Source organism: Sitophilus oryzae, unplaced genomic scaffold, assembly GCF_002938485.1.
Source record: "Sitophilus oryzae breed Bouriz unplaced genomic scaffold, Soryzae_2.0 scaffold_379_pilon_pilon, whole genome shotgun sequence".
Taxonomy (NCBI): Eukaryota; Metazoa; Arthropoda; class Insecta; order Coleoptera; family Curculionidae; genus Sitophilus; species Sitophilus oryzae.
The window spans coordinates 1,157,230-1,185,226 of record NW_022146950.1 but is presented as its reverse complement, the minus strand read 5'-3'; the positions used below and the strand labels follow the sequence as shown (position 1 = coordinate 1,185,226).

Sequence of the window (27,997 nt, the reverse complement as noted above, 5' to 3'; positions counted from 1 at the left end):
TTGCCATTTTTCAGTCCAATATTCCTTGTTTTACAGTTGTAGGAATACTAAAAATGTTGACTATAGAACTCGATACTATGTTTGAAAAAGCCTTCATACCTGTAACTGTGCATAAATCTAATTAACTGAATTCTCCTCCTCTTGACACTCTGAACACTGTTGCTGCTAATGTTAGAAATATTTAGCACAAAACTACAACTACCTACAACAAACTTTACAATAAAAAATATAAAAATGTTAAATTTTCGCTGTTCGATTAAAATACCCTATCTTATGTTTTCTTTTCCTCCAAATAATCTACTTGTCAAGTAAGGACCAATTTTATTTGACATATTTCTGGTACACTTGAACTTGTGCTTTCATGGACACTATAAGAGTGCACTGTTTTACAGAAGCACGAACATTGATTCCAAGTATCTTCTTCCTCCACACGTAATAAAAACATCCTCTTTAAATGGCCACATCATACACTTATTTTTGACCATTCCCAATTACAATCACGATTTTTACAAATCGCCTTTAGGAAAACTAAAAATAAACAGTTTTGGATCATCTGTAAACACGATTATGTTGTATAAACTTACACATGAAAACTAATCATTTTTCTCGGCGTATTAGCTTTCTTAGAATGACTATGACAATATACAACAAGCCTTTTGAATTAGTGTTTAGAATAATTGAGATAATAATAAATTTTAACTAGATAACAACACAAACGAAAAAAAAAACAAAACAAACAGATGTCAATTAAAGAGGGGAAGTGACAGCGAGACCTGGAAGATGTCTGCCATCTTGCCGTCGACAAAAATTTGGATGCGCACTCGTCGAAGCTCATTCTCCCACTTCCATATCTCTGTGTTAAGGTCATCTGAGGGCGGGACATATAGTTAGGTTAGGTCGAGTCCACACGGGTCCGCAACAATATTATACAGGGGTTGTTTTTTACCCTAAGTTTGACACACCCTGTGCAATAATTTCGTATGTAAATTTCTCTGAAATATAATTTTAGGGTCAGAATCATGTCTCCTGAGCATTTTATTTTTTGAATCATGTCAATACATGCCTTGATTTTTAAGAGCGAAATGAACTTATGTTTTTTTTCAATATGACAAGGCAGCTTCGGTGATTATTGTGAACTATAAACTACTATGAATTGGCCATCATGTTCGACGTTTGGGAAATACTTGGCAGGAGGGTTATAGAGATCGCGAAGTGTTACCAGCTTCATTAAATGAACTTCGCTTGGTCCTTAAAGAATGGGAAAACATAACGCAATATGATATATGCAGCCTCAATGACAGTATGAACAAACGTACACAGGCAGTTATAGCAGCCAAGGGAGGCAATACAAAGTATTAGGGTATTTTTACAATTTTTTTTCTGTTTGTATACTTCAGTATTACAGATGTTTTCCTTAATATCGTTAGTTCTATTATCGTTATTAATGTTTCTTAAAACCAGGACTGTACCCTTAGTCTTTAGCGTTTTTTTTTTTAATTTAGTATAGAGTATCCGATGCAGCGTAATATGACGTTTCGACAATAGTCATCAAAGCCATCTCGTCTCTTTAAAAAATTACATCAAGCGTAACGACAACTGAAAAAATTGCAAATTGATCGTGATCAGTTCATTTCGCGCTTAAAAATTAACCAAAGCATGCATTGACGTGATCCAAAAATCAAAATGCTCAGAAGACATGGTTCTTACCGTAAAATTATATTTTAAGAAAATTTACACACGAAATTATTGCACAGGGTATTTTAAAGTTAAGATAAAAAAACAACCTCTCGATTAACCCTGTATTATAAGCCAATTACTAAAGTTTACAAAAAACTGAGTTTACGAATTAAAGTTGATATAATTATGTACAGTTTGGTAAAAAAATCATGCAAATAGGGCTAAAAGTAACAAAAATATAACACTTTTGACCAAAAATTTCTCTGTTGCGTTTTTTTTGCATCTGAGTGTACTAACATTTTTTTAATTTTTTTTAGATATTCAAAGCAATATATTCATACGCATGTTTAATACTAAGACACTAAATATACAAAAATAAATACATATCTCACTTCTGTAGCAAAGTCAAGTAGAATAGAAACCTAAAACGCATGCAAATATTTTATTTATTGTAAGTAATTAATTTCTATGTATATTTCGTGTCAATTAAACTTTTAGCTACGTAATCGAGGGCGCGATTTTTAAATTCATTGTTGCCAACCATGGACATATTCGGCGCCGTGCTCACTAACTGGAATTTAAATTTGGCGCTGGGGATTCAGGTGGTAGCTCTGCTGTAAAAAAATGACAAGTTGCCACATTTATTTATTTATTTCCTGATATTGTCATTCGTTTTGACACTTAAGTTTTGTATTACGAGTTTTTGGTTTAAATAAATAGTGTTGTGATACTAGCAGACCTTGCAGTCGAACATTATACTTTTTAGAACCTCTTTTAGTGCGAAGTGTACAAGATAGCTTACCTAAGAGTCGTAAAAAACTCATCGCAACTTTATTAGAATATGTTATATACAGGGTGTCCCACTTAAGATGGATACAAGCCATTATCTTGGTAAGCCAATAATATGTTACTTGATAACATCCCCCATAACATCCATAACTACAAAACATCCCCCTTTAGTTTGTTCTCACACTAAATTCATGAAATATCGATCTCTATATTTAATTTAATTGTTTTTGAATATTACAGAAACATTTTTTTAATTGTAACGAAATAGGTATATTAATATTATATCATACAGGGTGTCCCACTTAAGATAGATACAAGCCAATATCTTGGTTGTTTGTTGAGCGATCTTTTTCATTTTTGGCAGGAGGCTGTATGGCTATAAGTCGTACATTTTGCCAAGGGTAAGAAATGCGATACCTCATAGACTACCCTAGGACAGTAAACTACCCTTAGGACAGTATTTATTTCAAATCTCATAAATTATATTGAATCCTCCTTACCAAAGATACTTAAGTTCTAATTTTGATAAATATTGATACAGGGTATGTCATTAAAATAAGACATTTTTATTTTTATTATTTTTTTAAGTACTTACGACGCCACTGGATAAACATCTGGTTTATTATCAATAACCAATTATCAATTAATAATCGTTTTTTGTTATGGTGGTTTGGTCGAAGATGTTGACTTTTAGTTCGTTATAGTTTTATAAATCTTTGTTTAGAGCATATTTTTCAAAGTTAATAGTGATTGTTTTAAATATCTAACTATTTGGATTTTTTAAAATATTCCTCAATAAAACGAATAAAAATCATATTTCAGATGTCATTGAAAACTGGGGTTTTAAATTATTTTGTACCTCATTTTATTCATTTGTATTAGCAAACTTAAAAAACAATTTTTTAAAGTAAACAAAGTAAATTGAAAATATTTAGTTTTTTTGTATCGTATCTTAATTATTATGGAAGCTATCTGAAAACTTAAATCGATTATTAATTGATAATTGGTTATAATTGGTTATTGATAATAAACCTGTTGTTTATCCAGTGGCGTCGTAAGTACTTAAAAAAATAAAAATAAAAATGAAAATGTCTTATTTTAATGACACACCCTGTATCAATATTTATCAAAATTAGAACTTAAGTATATTAGGTAAGGAGGATTCAATATCATTTATCAAATTTGAAAAAAATACTGTCCTAAGGGTAGTTTACTCTTGATTCGAAAAATATCAAACCCTATTAAAACGTACGTCTATGAGGTATCGCATTTCTTACCCTAGGCAAAATGTACATCTTATAGCCATACAGCCTCCTGCCAAAAATGAAAAAGATCGCTCAACAAACAACCAAGATATTGGCTTGTATCCATCTTAAGTGGGACACCCTGTATATGCCCCTTAAGTGCTGTTAAGAAGGTAAGTTTTCTTGATGTAAATAATAATTGTCTATATTATATTTATAATTATTTTTATTTCCTAAAATATTTTGATTAAAAGAAAATATATAAAAGTTGGCAACGCTGTACCGGTCAAGCTTAATCACGTGACTAAAAGTTTATTTGGTATGAACTTTACTAAATTATCAATATTATAAAATTATTTTTTTTTATAAATCAACCCTATAATTCAAGCATTTTTAAATTTAATAATATATTCTAGCAATTATGTAGTGTTAATTCAGATTCCCCGTATAATTATTCGAAATTACGACAGATGCCAATGCCAGTATAATTACAGGTAGTATACCAGGAAGATAATAAATTATTAATACAGATTTTCTTACTGATTGTATTTTACTTCATGCATATACCTATATTATATGTTAAAAAATAGCCTTACATCAAAGAAGAAATTACAACGACTTACATCAAAGGAAATATAAAAAATATATTCAAATAAGGTAAGAATAGCCTATGATGATACTTAATAATAATAAACGTATTGAATAATATTCAATTTTTAATATATTAATGCTAGAATTCATAGTCGAATCAAAAGACATGCTTTCTAATTATATCTGAAATATATGATATTAAATCTACCATTATGAACATAGATTATATTATATTATATAATTATAGGTATAATACTTATTAGAGAAAATGCAAAACAAATATTTAAAATTAGTTTTCAGAGACGTTTTGTTTAGAATGGAGGAAAATTTAGCTGCAAGTGGTGAGTATCACATCAGAAGTAGAAAATAAACCAGAATTACCTAATAAAAACAATTCCCAGATTTCGACGTCCATTACCATTTAAAATTTGTGAGAAAATGTCTTCTGTTGCTGGGAATATGGCCTCTAGATTCGAAACGCTCTTGGAAACCATTGTACACATTTTATTTTTGGTTGACATTCGTTTACTACATAATATTCGACATCAGCGGAGCTGTTTTAGCTATAAAAACTTGGAGCGAAAATTATTTAACTACAGCAAGCAGTTTTGGGATCGTTATCGAATATGTCAGCAACGCCTATAAGGTATACTGAAATATACAGGGTGTTTCGAACAAAACACGTGCCAAGCTCTGCTGGGACGCCACCTACATATTTTTTAACTGATTAGAAGAGTAATAACTTTTCATCCGTACCTGTATAAAACTACCGAGGGGTGTCTCACTTGGGTAAAAAATGTACATATACTTTCTACCAAGCGACTGCCAATCACAGCCAAGAAGACTGCCTATGACTGCCATGTAATTATTATAGGTGACTGCCGTAAGACTGCCAATGACTGCCAGCGACTGCCAAGAAGATGTACATGTAATTCCAGTAGAGAGACACCCCTCGAAAACTACTGAGTAAAAAAATATACATTTACGACGTTCTTTACGTAAAAAAGGTCTCTTGGTAAAAATCGCTACGAGTAATGGTTCTCCAGGTATTTGGAATCGAAATTATCAATACCCGTCATCATTGACATAAATTAAACGTATTGACTAAATAGTTATTAGACTAAAATCATAAATTTGAAATATTTTTATACCAAAAGTTCAACAGAAACTGTTTTATCATCATTTTTTCAAAAAAAATATGATTAACTTAAAAAAATAAAAGTTCTCAAATTTATTATTTTAGTCACATAACTATATCTACTCAATCTTTTTATTTTTTGTCAATAAAGATATGTATTGACAATATTTCTATTCTAAATATCTTGTGAACGGTTGCTCTTAACGATTTTTACCAAGAGACATTTTTTACGTAAAAAATGACGAAAATATATAGTTTTTCACTCAGTAATTCTATACAGGTTCGAACGAAAAATTATCACTCTTAAACAATTAAAACACAGGTGGCGCCCCCTACAAATAGGAGTCATATTGACATCAAAATCAAATTTCTCATGTCAAAAAACTTCCAGACACCAATTTTCATCCAAATATTGACGTTGCTTCAAAAATTATTTGGAAAAAATCGTAATTAAAATGGAACTTCTACACCCTGTATCTCCGAAACTAAGCCATTTTAGGACATATATTTATACAACTTTTTTTTCTTATTTTTATTTGCGGAATATGCTGCCGAAGTTTCCGGAATACAGTTCGGACCACCCTGTATATACATACACAGGGTGAGTCTTAAATAAGTGCAAATATTTTTAGAGGTAGTATATCTCCACCCCAGACACACATCTATGAGGTATTTTTTGTAAAAAAAATGAAAATTTTGAATTTTTTGAAACATTTTTTGGAATTTTTTTTAACTTTTAGTTGAAAAATATAAAATCTTCATAATATGGCAACATAGATAGTACATTAAATTTACAAGAAAGAAAAGCTCGTACCCAGAAAAGATCGTGTTCCCAAAAATTTAACCGAAAAATATTTTTTTTTTAATTTTCAAAGTAAAAAATATCTCGGTTATTTTGGACTTATTTGAAAAACGGTAAAGAAAAAATATGTGCCTTTTATCGAGACCTACCAGCCCTGAAAATATATGCACTTATTTAAGACTCACCCTGTAAGGCTTGAATTAAAACGGTGAATTTACAGGTTCTCATCTTCAAATCTAAAACTTACAAACAATTAATAGCCTACATCGCCCAAAAGGAGAAGAAAATCTTCAACAGCCAAGACGAAGAGTTTCTAAAAATTTACAAAGAAAACGCAGCTTTCACAAGAAAAATCGTTTATTTCTACGTATCAATGGGATCTACTGGAATATCATTGTATTTTATAACGCCTCTAATAAGCAACGTTGTTTATCCACTCGGTTACAATAACATTACAGGGGTTAAAGAACACCATTTTATTGTGTTCAGTTATTTTCCTTTTGACGCAAACAGATATTACTGGGCAGCATACCTCATACAATTCACGGGATGCTTGTGAGTATAAAGATGCGTCCATAGTGCACCAGCCTCCCGGTTGCCGGCTTATATCGCGGCTGGTCTGCGCCATTGAAGCAGGTTGCAAGCCATTAACAACCGCTTGCAAGAAGCGGGACTGTCATTTGGCATCATTCATTTTCATTTAGCATTTTGGCAGTGATAATGTTCATACACACATGGCAAAAATTATTGCATATAACGATATTTTTATTTTATTTTGGACCTAATGATTCTTTTTATGTTTTTGGACATATTAGCTTACTACACGACTAACTAATATAAAATTAAAAATCTAAGTGCAACTAGGCTGTTATTATAATTTTATTTCATAATGAGTGAAAATCAACAAAAACAAATTTCATTTTAAACAGGAAATATTGAAAACAACTTTAATTATTTCTCACAACTAATAGTCTGTATTCCTCGAGCCTCAATGCAAGCTGTGAGACGACGTGGCATTAGAATTTTAGAATTTAGAATGAGTGGGAGGGGGGTTAATCACTTCGACCTTACAGATCCATTGTGTCCCCCTTTCTTGAATCATAACTCATCACACACCCAGGGCTTTGACAAAAGCCAGTATCTGGGACGGTTTTATAGAGGGTAGTTCTCCATCTCCAATATCAGTCGTACCAAAATTCATGGCACGAATGGTTGTCGTCTCGGCGCACTCAGTGATGAGGTGTACTGGTGTTTCCCCATCTTCCCCACAGAATCTGCATTCGCCGTTTCTTCTTAGTTTCAATCTACTGAGGTGTTCATTGAGGAGACAGTGTCCTGTTAAAAACCCCGTGACAATCCGAAGATTGTTCTTACTCAGACCCAGGAAGATCTGTGATTTTTCTTGATCATAAGCCCTCAGAAACTTCTTCGAGTGTCTTAGACCATTGCTTATTCCATTCCAGGTTGCGGATGGAATCTTCCAAGTTCTTGAGTTCCGCCTTGAGTTGGTTACCACTTGGAAAGCAGAACGGTTCTGGTCCAGTTAGTGGAGTGTTCGCTCCTTTCCTAGCTAGATTATTTGCTTTTTCATTGCCTTCTATCCCTTGGTGAGCAGGCATCCACTGTAGGAAGACTTTGTATTCTTTGCCTAATTTATACAGCTTCTCTATGCATTCTTTGACCAATTTCGAATTGATTGATACTGAGTTGATCGCCTTTAACGCTGCTTGACTATCAGATAAGATGGCTATTTCTTGTTTCCGATAGTTCCTATCTAAGATAAGTTGTACGCATCTCTCGACAGCGTAGATTTCTGCCTGTAGGATACTAGGGTAAGTGCCCATTGGTTCGGAGTAATTAGCTCTCGGCCCAAACACTCCGATCCCTGTTCCCGTATTGGTTTTGGAAGCATCAGTATACCAAGTTATGGTATGGTCTTTTAACTGCTGGGCAAGCGTTTCGCTCTTCCAATCCTTCTTATTGCTCAATACTACATTGACATGTTTGTCAAAGATGTACGTTCTTGGCATATCGCCCACTGGGAGTTGCAGGAGTGGTATTTCCTTTTTGAGGGTGTTCCAAGCCCCTGATCTGACAATTCTCCCAGTACTAATTCCGTTAGTGACCATTCTAATCATTGTCGCATTGGCATATCTACCAATGACAATGTGCAGTGGTGTTAGATCTAGAATGACCTCCATTGCTGCTGTTGGACAGGTTCTCATGGCTCCTGTGATGCAAACACATGCTAGTCTCTGGACTTTGCATAGGTTTAGCCTTGCCGTCCGTTGCTCTAGTTTTGTGTACCAGGCAACTGCTCCATAAGTAATCATGGGTCTTACTATCATGGTATACATCCAGCGCAAAATGTTAGGGGAGCAGCCCCATCTATTTCCGGCCAGTCTTCTGCATATCATGAGAGCCTTTATGGCTTTGCTGGTAGTGTTCTTAATATGCCTGTTCCACAGGAGTTTACTGTCCAGGGTTATTCCCAGGTATTTAACTACCTGTGTTGGCAGTATTTCCTTTCCATCTAGTTGGATTCTTTTCAAGTTTTTCAGACTTCGCCTTCTGGTGAATGGCACTATCGCGGTTTTGTCTGAGTTGATACTCAGCCCGACAGTCCTACACCATCTCTCAGTGATACGGAGTCCTCTTTGGATAATATCAGACAAGGTGCCTTCATGTTTCCCCCGAGCGATCATGACTATGTCATCTGCATACCCAATGCAGTGTATTCCCGCTAGAGTTAATTCATCGACGACTCCCGAATCATGCTCCCAATTAAGTTGTCCAGAAGATGTTGAGGAATGGCTTCCCATGTTTCGCGCGCAGCAATTTTCAATTCATTTAAGGTACGGGGGGAGCATTCCTTTTGGCAATATGGCGTTTTAGCATGTCCCAAGCATGCTCGATCACATTCATATCTAGAGACATCGGTGGCCACCACAGTTTTCTAATACCATCTTCCTCACAAAATTCGCGAACCGCTAAAGTGCGATGGGGATGAGCATTATCGTCCATGTAAACAAATTCATCCCCCACTGCTCCTCGAAATGGACGCACAATAGGCTCTAAAACGTCTCTTAGATATGAGGCACCTGTCATTGTGCCATCAATAAAAACAAGAGGTGTTCGAGCTCCGTGCATTATACCTGCTCATACCATAATGCTTCCCCCTTGAATCGGGACACGGGGTTGAGCAGTATTCAAGCGTGCTCGTCTTCCAGATGCTCTCCAGACCAAAATTCGTCGCGAGTCTGACACTAGGCCTATTCTTGTTTCATCACTAAACATGACGAAATTCCAATTAGGTCCATTTGCTCTCATCTCCTCAGTAAATTAAGCTTCGGAACACGTAGACGCCTCCTTAAAAGTAATCCTCTGTAAAGGAGTCTTCTTGCTATGGTCTTTCTTGAAACATTTACTCCTTCAAGGCGAGTTAACTCATTTGTAATAGCAGTACTAGAAAGCAGGGGATTGTGTCGTGCAATTAGGGATATTTGACGGTCTCGTACAGCAGTAGTAACTCTCTTTCTACCTCTTCCAGGCCGGTCTGTAACCTCGTTTGTCTCCCTGAATTTTTTTAATATTCGCAAAACATCGCTTTGGTTAACTCCTACAATTTCAGCTATTGCATCTTGCCGTTAGCCCTGTTGAGACAGTGTTACTATTCTGACTCTATTAAACTGTGAAATAATGTTTCTATGCATTTTAAGACCAAAACAATGGTCAAATTTCTTCTGAAACCCAAGAGACCACAAATCGAAATGTGCAAGAATTTGTAATAATATTGGGTCTGAAGGATAAACATTGTTTACCATATCCATTTTAACAAAAAAATGTTGATGCTGAAGCTTTGCAAATCTTAATCAAGCCTTAATCCAAGCACGTGTGTTTGGAATTTTGGCTGTGGCTTAACACGACAGGATCGGGCTCAGCCTTAGGCAGATTTCTGGAATATAATATATATTTCCTTCGGCCACACGCCCGCTTTACCCGACCCCTGAGAGCGACCCGAACAGTACAGCTGGCATAGACTGGCGCACTATGGCCGAGCACATACATAAGTCACACATGTCAATTCCGTTCAGCCCATAGATAATAGTATATATATAATAGTAATAGTAGATAAAAAAATAATAGTCCTTTCAGTCAGGCCTTTGAATAAAATATATTTTATTAATTCTAGTTATGGATATGCTTACATAGTTTACTGTGGAGCATTTTACATTACATTAATAACCTTCGTAACAGGCGAACTAAAAATTCTTCAACACTTGTTCGTCAATTTTAGGAAATACTCCAACAAATTTCAGGAGCAATATTCTTTAACGGAGGAACAATCGCAAATATTACTTCTGAAAAAATTAGTAAAAGAACATTTAAAAATAATAAGGTAAACATGTGTTATATACTGAATACATATACATATAGATATAGATATATTTCATATCAATGAAGCTTTTAGTTACGTAATCGAGGGCGCGATTTTTAAATTCATTGTTGCCAACCATGAACACATTCGGCGCCATTCTGACTAATTAAGAAAATATATAAAAGAGGGCAACGCTGGCGCCGGTCAAGCTTAATCACGTGACTAGAAGTTTATTTGGTATGAACTGTATGTGTCAATATCGTAGACATAGACAATGATCAGAGATAGAGCTGTTAAGTTCACAGAAAACTTTTTGAAGTGAAACATTTTTTTTCTAGATTTGTTGAACAATTGAACGATTCTATAAAACTGTTTATGCTTCTAAATTTCGTCATATCTTCGTTTCAACTTTCCCTGGTAGTTTATCAAATATTACAGGTAATATACAGGTAGTAATTTCGAAATTTTTAGTAAAATAAATAAAATTAAATTTCAGTTGCCTCTTATCAAGCAAATCACCGTATTTTCCTATTTCATCACTTTAAGTACTCAATTATTTTTAGTCTACAACAGTGCGCATGAAATAAGCGTCCAGGTAGATATTAACGATTAAAGCCGGAGTCTCATGCATCCGAAATCCGATGACACGACGATCCGACGGTGCTCCTATTGGTCGAAATAGTTTGACACCAGTTTTTATCCGATATTTTTAACTAATCGTCCGCCGTCGTATAAAGTTAAATTTTGTTTCACTTTTGTACGATATCGTGTGTTTTTTAACCTCACTTTTTTTGAAAACATTGGTTTTTAAAAACAAGTTTAGTGGGAAGGGGGCAATTTCGGGATATTTGGCGAGGAACTTATTTTTATAAGTGTTTCTCCAATAATACATGTAATAATGTTGATACTGTTGATAGGAAATGACAGGTCTAAATGTCAAAACTGTCACATTTCGGAACGAACTTTCGGATGTATGTGACAGGCTTTTTTTATTTCACAGGATAACTTCAAATTTCGGATGTCGTACCATTGGATTTCGGGTGCATGAGACTCCGGCTTAAGCGTCAAGTGAATTGTTCAGATCACTTGAATTCAATTCGCATGAATGCAATATGGCCGTCTAAACTCGACAAATCATGTCAATTATTGATCAAGTGAGTTGATTCGGGTCTCAGTTGACAGTTGTTTAATTTTTAACGTTCAAGTGTTTTCAAAATGACAGATAGTAGGTGATCAGAAGAAGATAAAGTGAAGTTTATTCATATTTATGAAAAATATGAGTGTATATCGAACACACAGAATCCGAAATACAAAATAAGGGACAGAAGAGTAATTTTTAGCATAATGTGTCTTGTTTTTAATTCTAAATAGGTGCAACATTTTCCAACAAAATGTTAATTTAAATTAATTTGGTTTGCATCCACCCTTAATTTTTTGTAATCTCTTGGATCTTGTAAATACCGGATGCGTCTCAAAAGTGTAACAACCAAGCCCTAAAAATGTTTTATTTTTTTAGATAGAAAAAACGAGATTTGGTATATTAGTATATGACATAAATTAGGATTGATTGGCGTATTCAACTGTTTTTGGTATTTTCAATTCAATTCAATTCAATTTATTCAACTAAAAATTAAGTACAATTCTCAATTACATACAATGAAATCAAACAATATTATATATTTTTTTTTCAATACATACTCTAAGAGAGCGATGCACCTAGATGCATAAGCATCTGTATGTGCATTGAACAAAATTCAAAACACTTAATTATTGATAAGATTATGTCTTATGTGCCGTTATTACATATACTCTCAATGTTATTTACACAGTAATACTTTTATTATACAGTAACAATGAAAAAAAAACACTTACAATTAATTACAATGTGCCGTAATCCTACTTATCCGTAATTTCAATCATCAGTTCTCATCAATATTTCAAATTAGAAACAATATTTACAATAATAATAAATTATCTCCAAGATTATCTAAAAACAAATCATTATTAGCAAATAGGTGTTCTTTAAATTTAGTTTTAAATACATTTTTCTTTTTTACACTTCGAATAGCTGGTGGAATCAAATTATAAAGCCTAGGTCCTATATATGTCACAAAATGCTGAATTAAATTATTATTACATTTGGTTATACCCAGATTTTGATTTGTTACATGCCTAGTAGAACAATAACTTAGTGGATTCAAAATTCTGATATTATCATTAAAATGAGTAAAACAACAAACAGCAATTATATACAGATTTCTTACATCACATATTTCTGCATTGTAAAGCTTACTGGTAGAGTATAGCTTAGGTCTCCTAAACATAATTTTAATGATGTAATTTTGACTAGTTTTTAATTGTCTCAATGTGCAGTGATACATGCCACCCCAAATCAAAACACCATAATGTTACGTTTTTCGTCGGTTCCGTGTGGATAGAAAGTCACAATTTATTTAAACACTATTTATTTAACACTAATTAACTAAAACAATAACGATAAAAGACTTATAGAACTATTTACAAACGATTTATAACTAAGAATTTATTTTGAATTTTTCGCGCGTCAACTGCACTGGTATATTTATAACTGCCCTCTCTAGGCCACTGCCGCCGGCTTTTATACCGACAGGTAAAAGAAATCTAGAATAGTCCAAAGATCGTTAGGCGCATAGAGAAGGTTTTCGAATGTTCTCGTATGTACTAGTCCCTTCCAGTGGGACTCGATTCTTCTCGAACGAATGAATCATTGCGGTGTCTATGCGATGTTAAGGTCATCCGAGGGCGGGCCATATTGTGAGGTTAGGTCGAGTCCACACCGGCTCGCAACACTGCCCCCTTCTTAGGCACATGCTCGTCCCGAGATGTATACGGTGAATGAAGGTATTTGCAAAGCTGACCCCTGGTACATTGCGAAGTCTGGTAGAAATAGCAGTCTACAGTTTTCTCTCCCGATCTCAGCTTTGGGTTGTAGCAGCAAACGAGGATCTCGATTCCCGTAAATCTGAACAAGACTTCAATCATGTTCCGGATTGTACGCCAACTCAAACCATCGAGTCCACACGCCAGCTTCGGAATGGCTAATCGTGCAATGTTGTTGTTTAGCAGGGCTTCTCTCAGTTCAATCAGGGTCTTCCATAGATTGAGATAAGTCGGCTTACTCGGGGACCATTCCTTGGTGACCAGGTAGAAGATGTGCCTTGCTTGACCATGTGCATTGTCGGTTAGCCTCAAGACGCTTCCAACCTCTGGATCCTGTCGGCGTAGTTCTCCGACACGCCCAAACTTCTCATTGAACGTCGCAGCGATTCCTCTGGACATCCGCAAATCTCGAGCCACACAATGAGCGAGCGAATAATCAGGAGGCACGGAAAAGAGGTCTCGTTGATCTTCTTTGGTTACACCATAGCGAGCCTTCTCACTGCTGTTGTATCGGGCCATGAAATCGTCAAAGGACATCTCCGAATCAGGGGGATCAAAGCTGCAGGTTCTCACGGTCCCAGCACGATCTTCTATTTCGCCTTGGTAGGGGCTCAAACGGTTGAAATGGACTACCCTCGGTTTTCCTTTTGGCAATTTTCTGATACGGTATACGACGTCATTAATTCTATCCATGACTTCGTATGGCCCTTCCCACGAGGATTGTAGCTTCGGAGATAACCCACGACGTCTCTGCGGGTTATATAGCCACACCAACTTCCCTGGTTGGTATCCTCCATGCTCAGCTTGAATGTCGTAGTGTTCCTTCATTCGGTCACTAGCACTTTGAATATTTAGGCGGACTCTCTGATGAATGTCGTCCATCCTTTGACGTAGTGTGTGGACATAATCTTCTCCGGCGACTTCTTCTCCCGGTCGGCAACCAAATTTCAGATCACAGGGTAGGCGCACTTCCCGTCCCATAACGATGCTGGCTGGAGTTTGCCCTGTAGATTCTTGGACGGATGAACGGTAGGCCAACAGGAACAGGTGAAGAAATTTGTCCCAGTCTCTTTGGTGGTCAGAGACTACTTTGGCCAGATAACGGTTGATAGTTCTGTTCATGCGTTCAACCATCCCATCGGATTGTGGATGTAGAGCAGTCGTCCTGGTCTTGCGGATGTTCAGGACTTCACAGACGCCTTGGAACAGATTGGACTCAAAGTTTCTTCCCTGATCTGAATGAAGCTCCATGGGAACACCAAACCTGCAGATCCATTCTTTAACAAGGGCATCAGCAATCGTGGACGCTTCTTGATTTGGCAACGCGTAGGCCTCGACCCATTTGCTGAAGTAATCCATTACTACCACAATGTATTTGTTGCCATCGTTCGTCTCCGGGAAAGGACCAGCCACGTCGATCGCTATTCGTTCGAAGGGACTACCAACATTGTACTGGCGCATAGGGGCTTTACCACGCTTTTGTGGCCCATTAATGGCTGCGCAAATGTCACATTTCTTACACCAGGCCCTCACATCTTCTTTGCAGTTCACCCAGTAGAACCGTTCACGCAGCTTGCCAAGTGTCTTGGTAACATCAAGATGTCCTCCGCTGGTTCCATTGTGAACTTCCTCCAAGACTTCTGGGACCCTCTTCTTTGGAATGACGATCTGTCTTCTCTCTTCTTGCCCTCCGGTCTCTCGATCACACGGCGAAGTAGTCCGTTATCTATTACCAAGGAATTCCACTGGGCCCAGTACGACTTCACGTTCGGCGAATATCTGCAAACTTCCCCCCACGTTGGTCTCTGGTCCGCGTTTTTCCAGTTAATCACCAAGCCCAACTCTGGATCGCTGATTTGGTCATTTGCAAGATCTTCGGTTTGCCAAGTATCACCAACCACGGTCGTCCTTAAGACTTTCACTTCTTTCTCTTCTTTGCAACGATTTCCCATCTGTCCGCAATTCCAACAGCGAATCGGTCCCCCCTTCTTGCTCATATACTGATCCAGTACTTTCCGCACAATCCTTTCCACTTTGGAATCGTCGGAACACTCCTCAACAGCCCGTACAAATCCTAGAGACCTAGAGCATTCTTTCGCGGCCTCAAATTCCAGGGCACGTGCTAGGGCATCTCCCAAATGCGTTGGATGAGCTAAAAGAAGTGTTTGCCTTGTCTCGTTGTCACGTAAACCATCAATAAAAGCCTGTACTTTTAAGCGCTCCATAACATTTTCGGGCATAGCAGGGTACGCAAGGCGGGCTACGTCGGCTTCAAACTCCTGCAGAGACTCATTTGACTTTTGAATGCGATTTTTTAGCTGGGAATGATAGACATGTTCCAAATGAGCCTGGCCGTACCTCATTTCTAAATGGAGAGCCATTACCAATTGCTGATAATCTCCCTGTTCCGATGGTGACAATGTCTGCAAAATATCAGTCGCATCTCCTCGCAGTGCGACAGTCAAAGCGGTAGCCTTTTCAGCGATTGTCCACCCGTTCGCTCTCGCAGCGGCCTCAAACTGGCAAAAATAATTGGCCCAAGCGGTTTTTCCGTCAAACTGTGGAGGCTTAATAACTGACTTTGAGATATACTTATTTTCGACTAGTTTCGGTGCCTCCGATGTTTCTTGACATTTTGGTGAATTGGCCTTTTTCTATTTCTTGTTTTAAAATTTCGATTTTTTTATTTACATCGTCCTCAATTTGTGTTATTTTGTCTTGTAGCTCCGTAGAATTCTCTATAATCTTTTCTTCTAATTCCCTGGAATTTTCTGTTATCTTTTCTTCTAAATTAAGTATTTTATTATTAAAGCTGGCCTGTACGTCTTTAGAATTTTCCGCGATCTTATCTTCTAAAGAATTAATTAAATCCTGGGAATTTTTTATAATTTTATCACTGATTTTATCTTCTAAAATATTCATTTTATCACAAGTTTCTTGCAAATCCTGGGAATTTTCCATAATTTTATCACTGATTTTATTATTCAAATTGTCTTCTAATTTTTGTAAGGACGAGTCAAGGTCACCTTCCAGCTCGAAGTAAAATGTGTCAGGATCCTCACCTTCCTCTACCAAAACGTCTCTCAGTCTGGCTTGCAAAATGCTTTTTTCCATCTGTCTCGCACTCTCTCTTCCAATATGCATTTCAGTTCGGACACTTTCAAGTCTTTCAACAATTTTTTCAGAGCCATGGTCAGTCTTTTTTATTCTTCTAGTCTATCACACACGCCACACTTGACACCAATTGTTACGTTTTTCGTCGGTTCCGTGTGGATAGAAAGTCACAATTTATTTAAACACTATTTATTTAACACTAATTAACTAAAACAATAACGATAAAAGACTTATAGAACTATTTACAAACGATTTATAACTAAGAATTTATTTTGAATTTTTCGCGCGTCAACTGCACTGGTATATTTATAACTGCCCTCTCTAGGCCACTGCCGCCGGCTTTTATACCGACAGGTAAAAGAAATCTAGAATAGTCCAAAGATCGTTAGGCGCATAGAGAAGGTTTTCGAATGTTCTCGTATGTACTAGTCCCTTCCAGTGGGACTCGATTCTTCTCGAACGAATGAATCATTGCGGTGTCTATGCGATGTTAAGGTCATCCGAGGGCGGGCCATATTGTGAGGTTAGGTCGAGTCCACACCGGCTCGCAACAATAATTTAGCAAAGGCTCTACCAATGCTTTGTATAGCATAGTTAATATTTTGACACTTACAATTTCTCTTAGAATATAAAATTTATGAATTAGATACCTAAGTTTTTTTGAGAGGTATAAAACATGTTCGTTCCACTTCAAATACCTGTCTATTATTATACCAAGATACTTTACAGAAGTTGCCTCTTGTAGTGGCTCCTTCAGATTCGGTATCACAATTTCACCAAAGTCGGGCCTATTTGCTGCTGTTAACGAGAAAGCTATATAACATGACTTGCTTATATTTAGAGTCAATTTGAAAGTATCTAAAAAGTTTTTTATCTTCATTAAACTCATCTGTAATTTTTGTTTAGTTCCACCCCAAGATTTATCGTGAAATATAGCTACCGTATCATCGGCATATGCAATTACCCTACCATCAACATCCAGCTTACACATGTGGTTAATATATACATTAAATAGTATAGGTCCAAGGACAGTACCTTGCGGTATTCCACAATTCACAGTCCTCGGGTCACTCAACCTGTCACCAATTTTTACCTGCTGTGTGCGGTCGGCCAGATAACTCTCAAAAACATCCAAGACAATACCCCTCACCCCACATTTACCCATAATATCAAGCAACATAGAATGAGAGACCGTATCGAATGCCTTAGCGAGATCCATAAATACAGCCACACACTTATCACTATTATTCAGATGTTGTACCACTGTTTCAGTTAGTTCAAACATTGCATCTGATGTACTTTTTCCCTGAGTGAAGCCAAACTGATTTGCACATAGAAAATCATTAGCTGCAAAGTAACTCAATAATCTTTTTTTTAGAGATTTTTCAAATAATTTTGCTAAATTGGAGATTACATTAATAGGTCTGTAGTTATTTATTTCCAATATATCACCGCCTTTATGTATGGGTGTTACAAGTGATTTTTTAAAAAGATCAGGCACCTCCCCTTTTTTAAATATTAATTTATTAAATGGGTTATAGGGCCAGCAATGTACATATTAAGATGCTTTAAGACTATAGATGAAATACCACCTACACTGGAAGAACAATTACTTTTTAAGCTATATATATGTTGAATAGTTTCACTACTGTCTATTGGTTTCAGATACATAGAAGATGAACAAGTGTCATGTATTAGGTAGGGCTCCTGTGGTGGTACTATTTTATCCGCAAAAGTTTTGCCAACATTTACAAAAAAATCATTACAAAGATTTGCAATTTCTACCGGATTTATTATTCTATTATTACCCATTTTAATTTGAGTTAAAACAGTTTTATAATCATTTTTTTCGTTTGTAGCATCTTCAACCAATTTATATATTTTTTTTATGTTATTTGAATTTTCTTGAATTCTTGTTTTATAGAAGTCATTTTTTGCAATCTTAATTATTTTAGTTAATTTATTTCTAAACTTTTTATAATCATTCAATTTTTCTTCGCTGTAGTTCTTTCTCAATGCTTTTTTCATTTGATCTCTTTTTTGAATAGAAATAACAATGGCAGACGTAATCCAAGGTTTAATTTTTTTACGCCTTTTAAAACTTTGAAACAATAGTTCAGACTGATTAATAATTCTACGTAACTCGGTAGTCAAAAAAGCGAGGACATCATCTGCTCCTGTCATATCTAAAGTATAGTCCCAGTCCACTGTTTTTGCTAAATTTGCAAGTTTTTTAAAATCAATTTTTTTGGTACATTGACTATTTACTGGTAATTTTTCGTCATGTAATTTATCATTGTTTTTAACATTTAACATTAATGGTAAGTGATCAGTTATGTCGTGCTCAATTACCAACGCCATAAATTTTCTAGATAGATATTTATTTTTTACTCTGAGTAAAATATGATCAAGACAAGTTTACTCTCTTCCCTTGTTATTGTCTTACACATGGAAGCAAAACCATTAGAATGCATAACAGAAATGTATTTGTTTACATTATAACTATTATTATCCAATAGATAAATATTTATGTCCCCGACAAAGATATCAGTTTCCCTCCCACAACTTGTCGCAAAGTACAATTCTAGATCATTCAAAAATGAACACAGATTAGATGATGGGGATCTATATACTGTGTGAATACAATATTCAGAATCGTTTACACTTACCACAACCTTGGTGACAGTAACACCAGAATCCAGCAGCTTAGTATTTGAAAAGACAGGGTTCAACCTTTGACTAGTGTATACAACAATTCCATCAAATAAATTGTATTCTCCGTGATTGTAATAAAAGTTATATCCTGGTATTTCAAAATTTGAAATGGAATTTAATTTGTGACATTCGCTCAAAATTATAAAATCCAAATAATCAATAGTATAGGTTTCTAGAAAGACAATTAAGTTATCAAAGTTTGTTACTAGACCTCGTATATTAATATGCATTATATTAAGAAGTTTATTATCGTTCCCTATGGCATGCAATAAATCACCTGGTTCTGCTCTTATACATTTGGGTTCATTTTCCTGAATAATATCAATTAAATTACTAATTTGATTTGCCATAATCGATCCTCGTTTTCAGTGTTTCAACTTGATATTTGTAAGTAGGGCATGCCCAATCATTGGATGTATGGTTTATGTCGTATTGAGTATTATATCTGTTATTACTGGTCATACAGTTTTTACACTTAATTATTACACTTTGACACTGATCTGATTGATGTTCTTCTGCACAACGCGAACATGTTTTCTTATTTTTACAGTCATTGGCCTTATGATGAAACTGCTGACAGTTCAAACATTTTAGCACACTAAGATCCTCATAAATAGGTAAGCGTTCCCATCCTATGTAGACTTTTTGTACTTCTAGTATAACCTGAAAAACCTTAGGAGAACATTCTGCAAATACTGTTGTTGAGTTTTTGGTTTTATGCAATTTCATATATTTTATCGTAAAAATATCGTCTGTCTTCAGATCATTTTCAGATTTAATTATATGTTCTAATTCCTCTCTATCATAACTACTATTCACACCTGGTATTTTTATTCTAGGATTTCTAAGACTTGTTTCAATAACTTCATAACTTCCCTTAAGACATTCCGCTGCAGATGATTTAAATTTATCTATATCATTTTGACAAGGAAATTTTAATAATATCTTTCCATTATTCAGCTCCTTTTTCCTGTTAATTCTTATTTCATGTGCCTCAAGTTTAATTTTTTTCTCTAAGTCTAATTTAGTTTGATTAGTATTTTGGACTTTTTTTGGTATTATCAAAACATTTGGTAGGTTTGTTTTTATTTCAATTTTTTGAGTCACCATGGCATAAGATGGTCTATTCGGGATGCTCTGCACACTAGAGGAAATATGTTGTATTTTTTCTTCAATGTTTGAAACTTTTTTAGTAAAATCTTCCATATATTCAGGATAATTTGGTGCTTTCATCATTTTTTTGAATATGTCTTTACATGGAGTGCATACCCATATTACCATTTGCATTACATCACTAGACATTTTTTTTTATATATCTGATTACTTCACCCACGCAATCAATATGGTACCACGATTGGCATTTCCCTTCACAGAATAGTCCGCACTGGTTATCTTTGACTTTTTTATACACTTTTTACAGTATGACTACAACTTTTGATTTTTAAGTGACACCCTCGGCATTTTTTACTTTATTCGATAGAAAATGACACTTTGAATAGAATGACATACTGTAAAACTTGGAAAATAAGTTCGTCATAATAATGCTTTTATTTATTCACTCTTCTAATAAACAATATGCATTCCTTCGGAAACTCTCTATTTATTTATCTAGTAATGCTAAAACACTCTAAAAAATAGTATGATTCATTGGCAAGCGATGTAAATATTTGTGATCAGGTAAAATTGTGATGTAAGAGGAGGCTTAGCTTGCCTGCGGCAGGTCAGTAGTAGATAGACCGGTCGGCTGTTGTGTTGTGTTTTGTCATAGAGCTGACAATTGGTGGTTGAGAGTCTTTTGACTATAAACGTTGCATGTACTGTAAGGTAACGGGTCGTTTGACCAGAAGAAAACCTCTTGTGGTGTGACATCTTGCCTTCGAGGTTGGACTTGAGAGTTTGAGGTCTCCCTTGTCTTCTCGATTGACACGATGCGGCGTTGGGGTAGTGAGCTACCCCAATTAGCTTATTCGATTGGGATGCGAATCTGTTTAGCGGCAGAATTGCGTCCGGGGGAAGCCCCTATACTATTTCAGGTGACACTAGCTAGTTGTTGAAGATTATTAACCAATAGATCCGAATAATATTTGAATTAGATGGAAGATATGAAATGTGATATATTGCATAACAGTCAGTGATGTCAGTGGTTAGGGGGCGTAGTACCCCCGGGTGAGTATTACTATTTAATTATCAATTTTATCCAGATCAGTAAATGTTTGTTTTGTTATTTTCATGTACAATGAGAGAGTGCTTGCCAATGACCAACTAAATGGATATTTGAGGTGAATTTGCATTGTGAGACCCGGTTGAGTAAGCCCCAGAAATAAGCGATTTTACAATACGATATGTCAACCTTTGACATTTTCGCATATGGTTTATTTAAAATTGTAACATGCGGTTCATAACGACAATTTGACTCAAAATACCAAGTGTGTGGTACCAAATTATTCGTAAAAAAATGCTTTTTCCAAATATGCTAATGAGCCACCCTCGTTCCATTTGAAAAAATTCAGATATGATTAAAAACACGATTTGGATATCTTTTAACCGACCAGGACAAGACACGAAAAACATTAGACGATCAAATCTATATATTTTTCCAATACTCCTTGATTAAAAATTAGAGTTTTTAACACAACCATGGCATTTATTAAAGCGAAAATGTCACAAGTTGACATATGATATGTAATTCTATTTAGAATGTCATTTTCTATCGAATAAAATAAAAAAATACCGATGGTGCCATTTAAAAATCAAAAGTTGTAGTCATTTCCGGTGAAAAACAATTGAATGTGCCAATCAATCCTAATTTATGTCATATACTGTAAACCGGGACTACTTCGGACAGCACGGGTAAATTCGGACAACGGGTCCTTAAAAGAGAAAAAAATTGAGGGGGGTAGCGAAATCATCAAAGCGGCCGCGTGTGGACTGGAACGTGTTTAAAACAGTTGTCCTCAGACGTTTCTTGAGTTTTTCTGAATTTTTTACGTCAATTTTTGTAAGTATGCAATTTTTATTGTTTTTTTTTAATGGAAGAAGTTACTGGCGTACAACTAAACCTATTATTCATAAAGTCGTACTTTTTTCAGTATTCAGTAAGTATATTATCTGAAAATGTTTTATGTAATTTGAAGATTTTTAATCGTTCAATTTTTATTTCCAGATTGTAAAATCGCTTATTTCTGGAACTTACTCAACCGGGTCTCACAATGCAAATTCACCTCAAATATCCATTTAGTTGGTCATTGGCAAGCAGGCTCTCATTGTACATGAAAATAACAAAACAAACATTTACTGATCTGGATAAGATTGATAGTTAAATAGTAAAACTCACCCGGGGGTACTTCGCCCCCTAGCCACTGGTATTCTATTCAACATAACCCATTCCATATCTTCCATTTAATTCAAATATTATTCGGATCTATTGGTTAATCTTCAACAACTAGCTGGTGTCACGTGAAATAAGTATAGGGGCTTTCCCCGGACGCAAATCTGCAGCTAAACAGATTCGCATCCTTAATAGTCAATAAGACTCGCATCCTAATAGTCAATAACACTCGTATCCTAATAGTCAATAAGACTCGTATCCAAATAGTCAATAAGACTCGTATCCAAATAGTCAATAAGACTCGTATCCTAATAGTCAATAAGACTTGTGACCAAATAGTCAATAAGACTCGTATCCTAATAGTCAATAAGACTCGTATCCTAATAGTCAATAAGACTCGTATCAAAATAGTCAATAAGACTCGTATCCAAATAGTCAATAAGACTCGTACCCAAATAGTCAATAAGACTCGTATCCTAATAGTCAATAAGACTCGTATCCTAATAGTCAATATATCCTATAGTATAGTATATCCTAATCCTTTATACCTAACCTAACCTAACCTTAGTCATAAGACTCGCAACCTCCAAATGTCAGCTCTGTGACAAAACACAACACAACACTACTTTACAACCGGCCGTCCCGTCTACTACTGACTGACCTGCCGCGCGCCGGCAAGCTAAGCCTCCTCTTACATCACATTTTTACCTGATCACAAATATTTACATCGCTTGCCAATGAATCATACTATTTTCTCTAATCGACTTTCAAATTAATAGAGTGTTCTAGCATTGCTAGATAAATAAATAGAGAGTTTCCGAATTATAAAACCATTATTATAACCAACTTATTTTCCAAGTTTTACAAGATGGTCGTATACAAAAAAATCATATTTTGAAGGCTAACTTCGGACATGGTTCGAAGTTACAAAAAGCAACTGGGGACTCGCACCTACCAAAATTATTCACCAGAGAGGTTACAGCAAGCAGTAGCAGATGTCAAAGCCAAGCGAAAAACCTTAAGAGAGGCGGCTGAGTATTATAGGATTCCCAATTGGGGATAAAGTTAAGGGGATTCATGATAAGAATCCAGGACGGCAACCAGTGCTGAGTATCGAGGAAGAGACAAAGTTTTTGACTGATATTTTTAGAAATAATCAATCTTTTGTAATAAAAATACCTTAAATAATGTTTGAAGTTATTAATGTTTTGAGTTTTTATTAAAAAATAATAAACTTGATTTTTTTTTAAACTTAAATTTTTGTAAGAAGTTTTCCTTTTAACTGGTATAACATCAAATTTACACATTTTTAAAGGCAAAGGCCCCACTTTTTAAACAAAAAAATTGGCGCCGGGAGGCACGTATAGCCGCCCATACTAAAATATGTTAATAAAAAGTTGGTAGGCAGTTCTTTTAGTATCAAAGTAAAGGAATTTTTCCAATTTATTTTTATCTCAAAAACTGCGACTTTGACTGATTTTGATGTTATTACAAATTTTGTTGCAAATATTATTCCTAATCTTAAATTGAAAACCGCGTTTCGCTACTGTAATTTTGGAGTTACGATTTTTTAAAATTTTTAACCCCCTCCCATACCCCCTTAACAACCCCCCACCCCCACCAAAAACTAATGGCCAGATTCTCGGGTGCCACAGTATTTTTGTGCCAAATTTGGTTAAAATCGGTTTAGAGGTTTTTGAGTTATCGTGTTACAGACGGACAGACAGACAGACAGACACCATGAAAATATTTTGTATTTAGGTCATTTATGACCCAAATAACTCATTTTGAGTGAAATTAAAAAAACTTTTTTTTTGCTGATATTAATAACCTACCATACCTATTGGCATGGTCGGCTAAAATATATACGTTAGAAAAAGAAAGTTTAACATTTTTTTTTAGTTAGACATAGGGGAAGGATGTAGTAACCCACACAAAAAATATTGGTTAAATTTGAACACACTTAGGTCAAGAAACTTACAAAAAACCTCAAAAACTGTCCGAAGTAGCCCCGTTTTACGGTACTAACATACACCAAATTTTGTTTTTTCATCTGTAAAAATAAAAAAGTTATAGGGGTAAGCCACTTTTGAGACGCACCCGGTATAGCTTAAATATTAAATTATTAGATGCATCATAAGTAGTTCTGCGGCTAATCCATTTTCTGACCCATAATCCTCTTTTACGTCTTGATTTTTTACGTAACAAATGTTCTGTTAATAATTATATTGCCATCATATTGAAAATTTGAAGTACCGCCTTACGCACTGTCGCCATTTTGAGTCAACTAACAGAAACTTTTTGACATGACATGAAATGTGTAAATTCGGAATATTTGTTCAAGTAGACTTGAACAATTAACTTGACTGATGTAAAAGCACCTTTAGAATAAAATTATAATTTTTATTTTCACTGTCTTATTCTTGTTTCATAGAGCGAAAATGTGGCTACCAGTATTTTTAAGAGCGACTGGTACACTTACAGCCCTAAGATAAAAAGGATGATGCTAATTGTTTGTATCCGATCCCAAAAACCCTTGGTTATGACCATCGGGCCTACATGGAGCGTTCAAGTGACATCCCTATTCCAAGTACGTACAAATCTGATTTATTTTCAGTCGATTTATGATAATTTTTTAATCCCTCAATTATCTGACAGCTACGACCAATATTATATGACATTCGAACAATTTAATTTTTGAAATAGATAGCCACATATCTTCTCTTTCTGCCACAGTGGCTGTGGTAATCACTAAATTTGTTGTTTAGACTATTAGTCTAAGAGCTGGCTACATAAAAAACCTTATCATCGTTACATGGCTAATTTTTTGTGTGAAGTATCCTTTTGTGTAGCCATTATGAAATAGCCATGTCTGCCTTAAAGCGGCCAATCGAAAGGGTGAAATTTTGACACTAAAAATAATATAAGATACATGAGTTTTAACTGCGAAAATAGCTTTTATTTATTATTAAGAAACATGGAAAATTGTTGGCAAACATTTTTCCAGTCGCTAAAATGTCGACAAACAACGCGAAAGAGGCATGAAATTTTAAAAATTATTAAAAAATTAAATTTGAAGAATGAAAAAAATTATGGCATATTTGCGTGCCGATTGGTGAAATGTCATATTTATTTATTTTAAAAGCCGTATGCAAAAGGGCAGACAAAAAGATCGTGGCTCAATCAGCTGCAGACAGATATCAAAAGCGCGATATTACTCTAGCCCTTTCAGGGAACGCTCGCCGCCTCATCCATTTCACTATAGATAAATCATATAATATATGATTATATTATAAATATATTTTTTTATTATTTCAATAACGATTTTTTTGTCTGTCCAAAAGGGCCCCGTATGTGCAAAAGCACATACGGCTTTTTAAATTAATTAACAATAAACATGACATTCCACCAACCGACATGCATGTATGCGATGATTTTCTTTTGTAAAAATTCTATGCCTCTTTTGCGTTGTCTGCCGGCATTTCAGCCACGAGAAAAATATCTGTCAACAATTTTACACGTTTCCTAATAATAAATAAAAGCTATTTGGTAATTATAACTCCTGTACCTTATAATATTTTTAGTGTCAAAATTTCACCCTTTCGATTGGCCGCCTCCGCTTTAAGCCCCGGGATCGCGCTGGCAGACATGACTATTTCACAATGGCTACAAAAGGATACTTCACACAAAAAATTAGCCATGTAACGATGATAAGGTTTTTAATGTTGCCAGCTCTCGGTCTATATATAGATTTTTTTGACAGGCAGTTTTTTTCTCCAAAAATTTTTAATATTTTTTTTCGGTTAATGTTAGGTATAAAGTGTTTGATATCAAAATTCATAAAATTTTACAGAGAATTAAAGTATGTAATAAAAAATGGGGGTACCCATTTAAAATAAAAAAGTTGCTATCAACTTCCGGTATTTCCGGAAGTGCCGCCATATTGAAAATATTTTTAATCGATAGATCTCTTTGCGGATTATTAATGTGCAAAATCTAATAATCCTAATCTCCGATCTAGAAATTGTATAAGTTCTCTAGAAACTACTGATGCACGCTCAGCCTGGGACACCCTGTATGTCTAAGTATCCAGGATTGGAGTATTTGGGTCGAGAAGTAAATACTCCGAACTCCGAACTAATGGGCACCATCCTACAGAATATTTTTTTTGGAAAATTTTTTGAAAGTTTTGTTGGAATTTTTGTTTTTAAGTTAAAAAACATAATCTCTCGATGATATGGCAACATAAAATAGGTAGTAGATTAGATTACAAGAAAGAAAATCCAAGAAAGACACAGTGGTTCTCAAAATCACAAATTTAAACTTTCCTATGGCAACCATAGATAGATAGATAGTAACACACTTTCGAAGCACAGGGTATAATATAAGATTTTTTGTTTCAGATTTTCAAAGCACTCTACTCTTATGTCTGTATAATTATGAGGAACTGATGAGGATGATGACGATAAGTTCCCAATAGATATACCGGGTGTGTATCAGTGTATCTCAAAAGTGGCTCACCCCTCTAACTTCTTTATTTTTTCAGATAAAAAACGAGATTTGGTTATGAAATAAATTAGGACTGACTGACGTATATTCAATTGATTTTGGTCACTTCCGGTTTCACCGGAAATGGCTACAACTTTTGATTTTTAAATGGCACCCTGGGTATTTTTTACTTTATAGAGTGTAAGTGTAATGACTACGTTAAAAACTCTAATTCTTAATCAAGGAGACTTGGAAAAATAGATTTGATCGTCTAATGTTTTTAGTGTCTCGTCCTGGCGGATCAGAAAATGCCCAAATGGTATTTTTATTTTTATGGTATATTTTATCATATCTCAATTTTTTCAAATGGAACGAGGGTGGCTCATTAGCATATTTGGAAAAGGCATTTTTTACGAATAATTTGATACCACACACTTGGTATTTCGAATCAAATTTTCGTTACGAACGGCAAGTTATAAATTTCAAATAAACCATATGCGAAAACGTCAAAAGTTGACATATGATATGTCATTCTATTCAGAGTGTTATTTTCTATCGAATAAAATACCGAGGGTGTCATTTAAAAATCAAAAGTTTAGTCATTTCCGGTGAAACAGGAAGTGGCCGAAAACAACTAAATACGTCAATCAATCCTAATTTATGTTATATACTAACATACCAAATATCTTTTTTTATCTGAAAAAATAAAAAAGTGATAGGGTCTCAAAAGTGGCTCCACTTTTGAAACGCACCCGGTATTGATCACAAAATACTGGACGTCGGAAACCTGGAATTGGATAATTTATTTTTCAAC

The 27,997-nt window shown here is 35.2% G+C and overlaps 2 protein-coding genes across 2 annotated transcripts in view; both read left to right on the top strand.

Annotated features, from left to right (window-relative positions):
- Nucleotides 1-2,100, top strand: part of LOC115885296 (odorant receptor 30a-like) — a 45,427-nt gene extending 43,327 nt beyond the window's left edge. The window contains exon 8 of the mRNA XM_030904156.1: nucleotides 1,995-2,100. Coding sequence (XP_030760016.1) covers nucleotides 1,995-2,042 — 48 coding nt within the window. The 3' untranslated portion in view covers nucleotides 2,043-2,100. The remainder of the gene's footprint in view (nucleotides 1-1,994) is intronic.
- Nucleotides 2,101-4,356: 2,256 nt separating this feature from the next.
- LOC115885281 (odorant receptor 49b-like) lies at nucleotides 4,357-27,224 on the top strand. Its single transcript, XM_030904137.1, has 9 exons — nucleotides 4,357-4,367; nucleotides 4,595-4,642; nucleotides 4,703-4,947; nucleotides 6,462-6,796; nucleotides 10,434-10,640; nucleotides 10,958-11,057; nucleotides 11,116-11,214; nucleotides 25,130-25,285; nucleotides 27,099-27,224. Exons 2-9 carry the CDS (start codon nucleotides 4,618-4,620, stop codon nucleotides 27,144-27,146), a joined length of 1,215 nt encoding a protein of 404 aa, XP_030759997.1. The 5' UTR covers nucleotides 4,357-4,367; nucleotides 4,595-4,617; the 3' UTR covers nucleotides 27,147-27,224.
- Nucleotides 27,225-27,997: the final 773 nt, after the last annotated feature.

What these genes read in the sequence shown, in the direction of transcription:
- LOC115885281 (XM_030904137.1), top strand. Translation starts at nt 4,618, where the DNA reads ATGGAGGAAAATTTAGCTGCAAGTG. An exon ending in GGAAAATTTAGCTGCAAGTG is followed by an intron (nt 4,643 to 4,702) that starts GTGAGTATCACA and finishes AACAATTCCCAG; the next exon opens with ATTTCGACGTCCATTACCAT. An exon ending in CGCATGAAATAAGCGTCCAG is followed by an intron (nt 11,215 to 25,129) that starts GTAGATATTAAC and finishes CTTGTTTCATAG; the next exon opens with AGCGAAAATGTGGCTACCAG.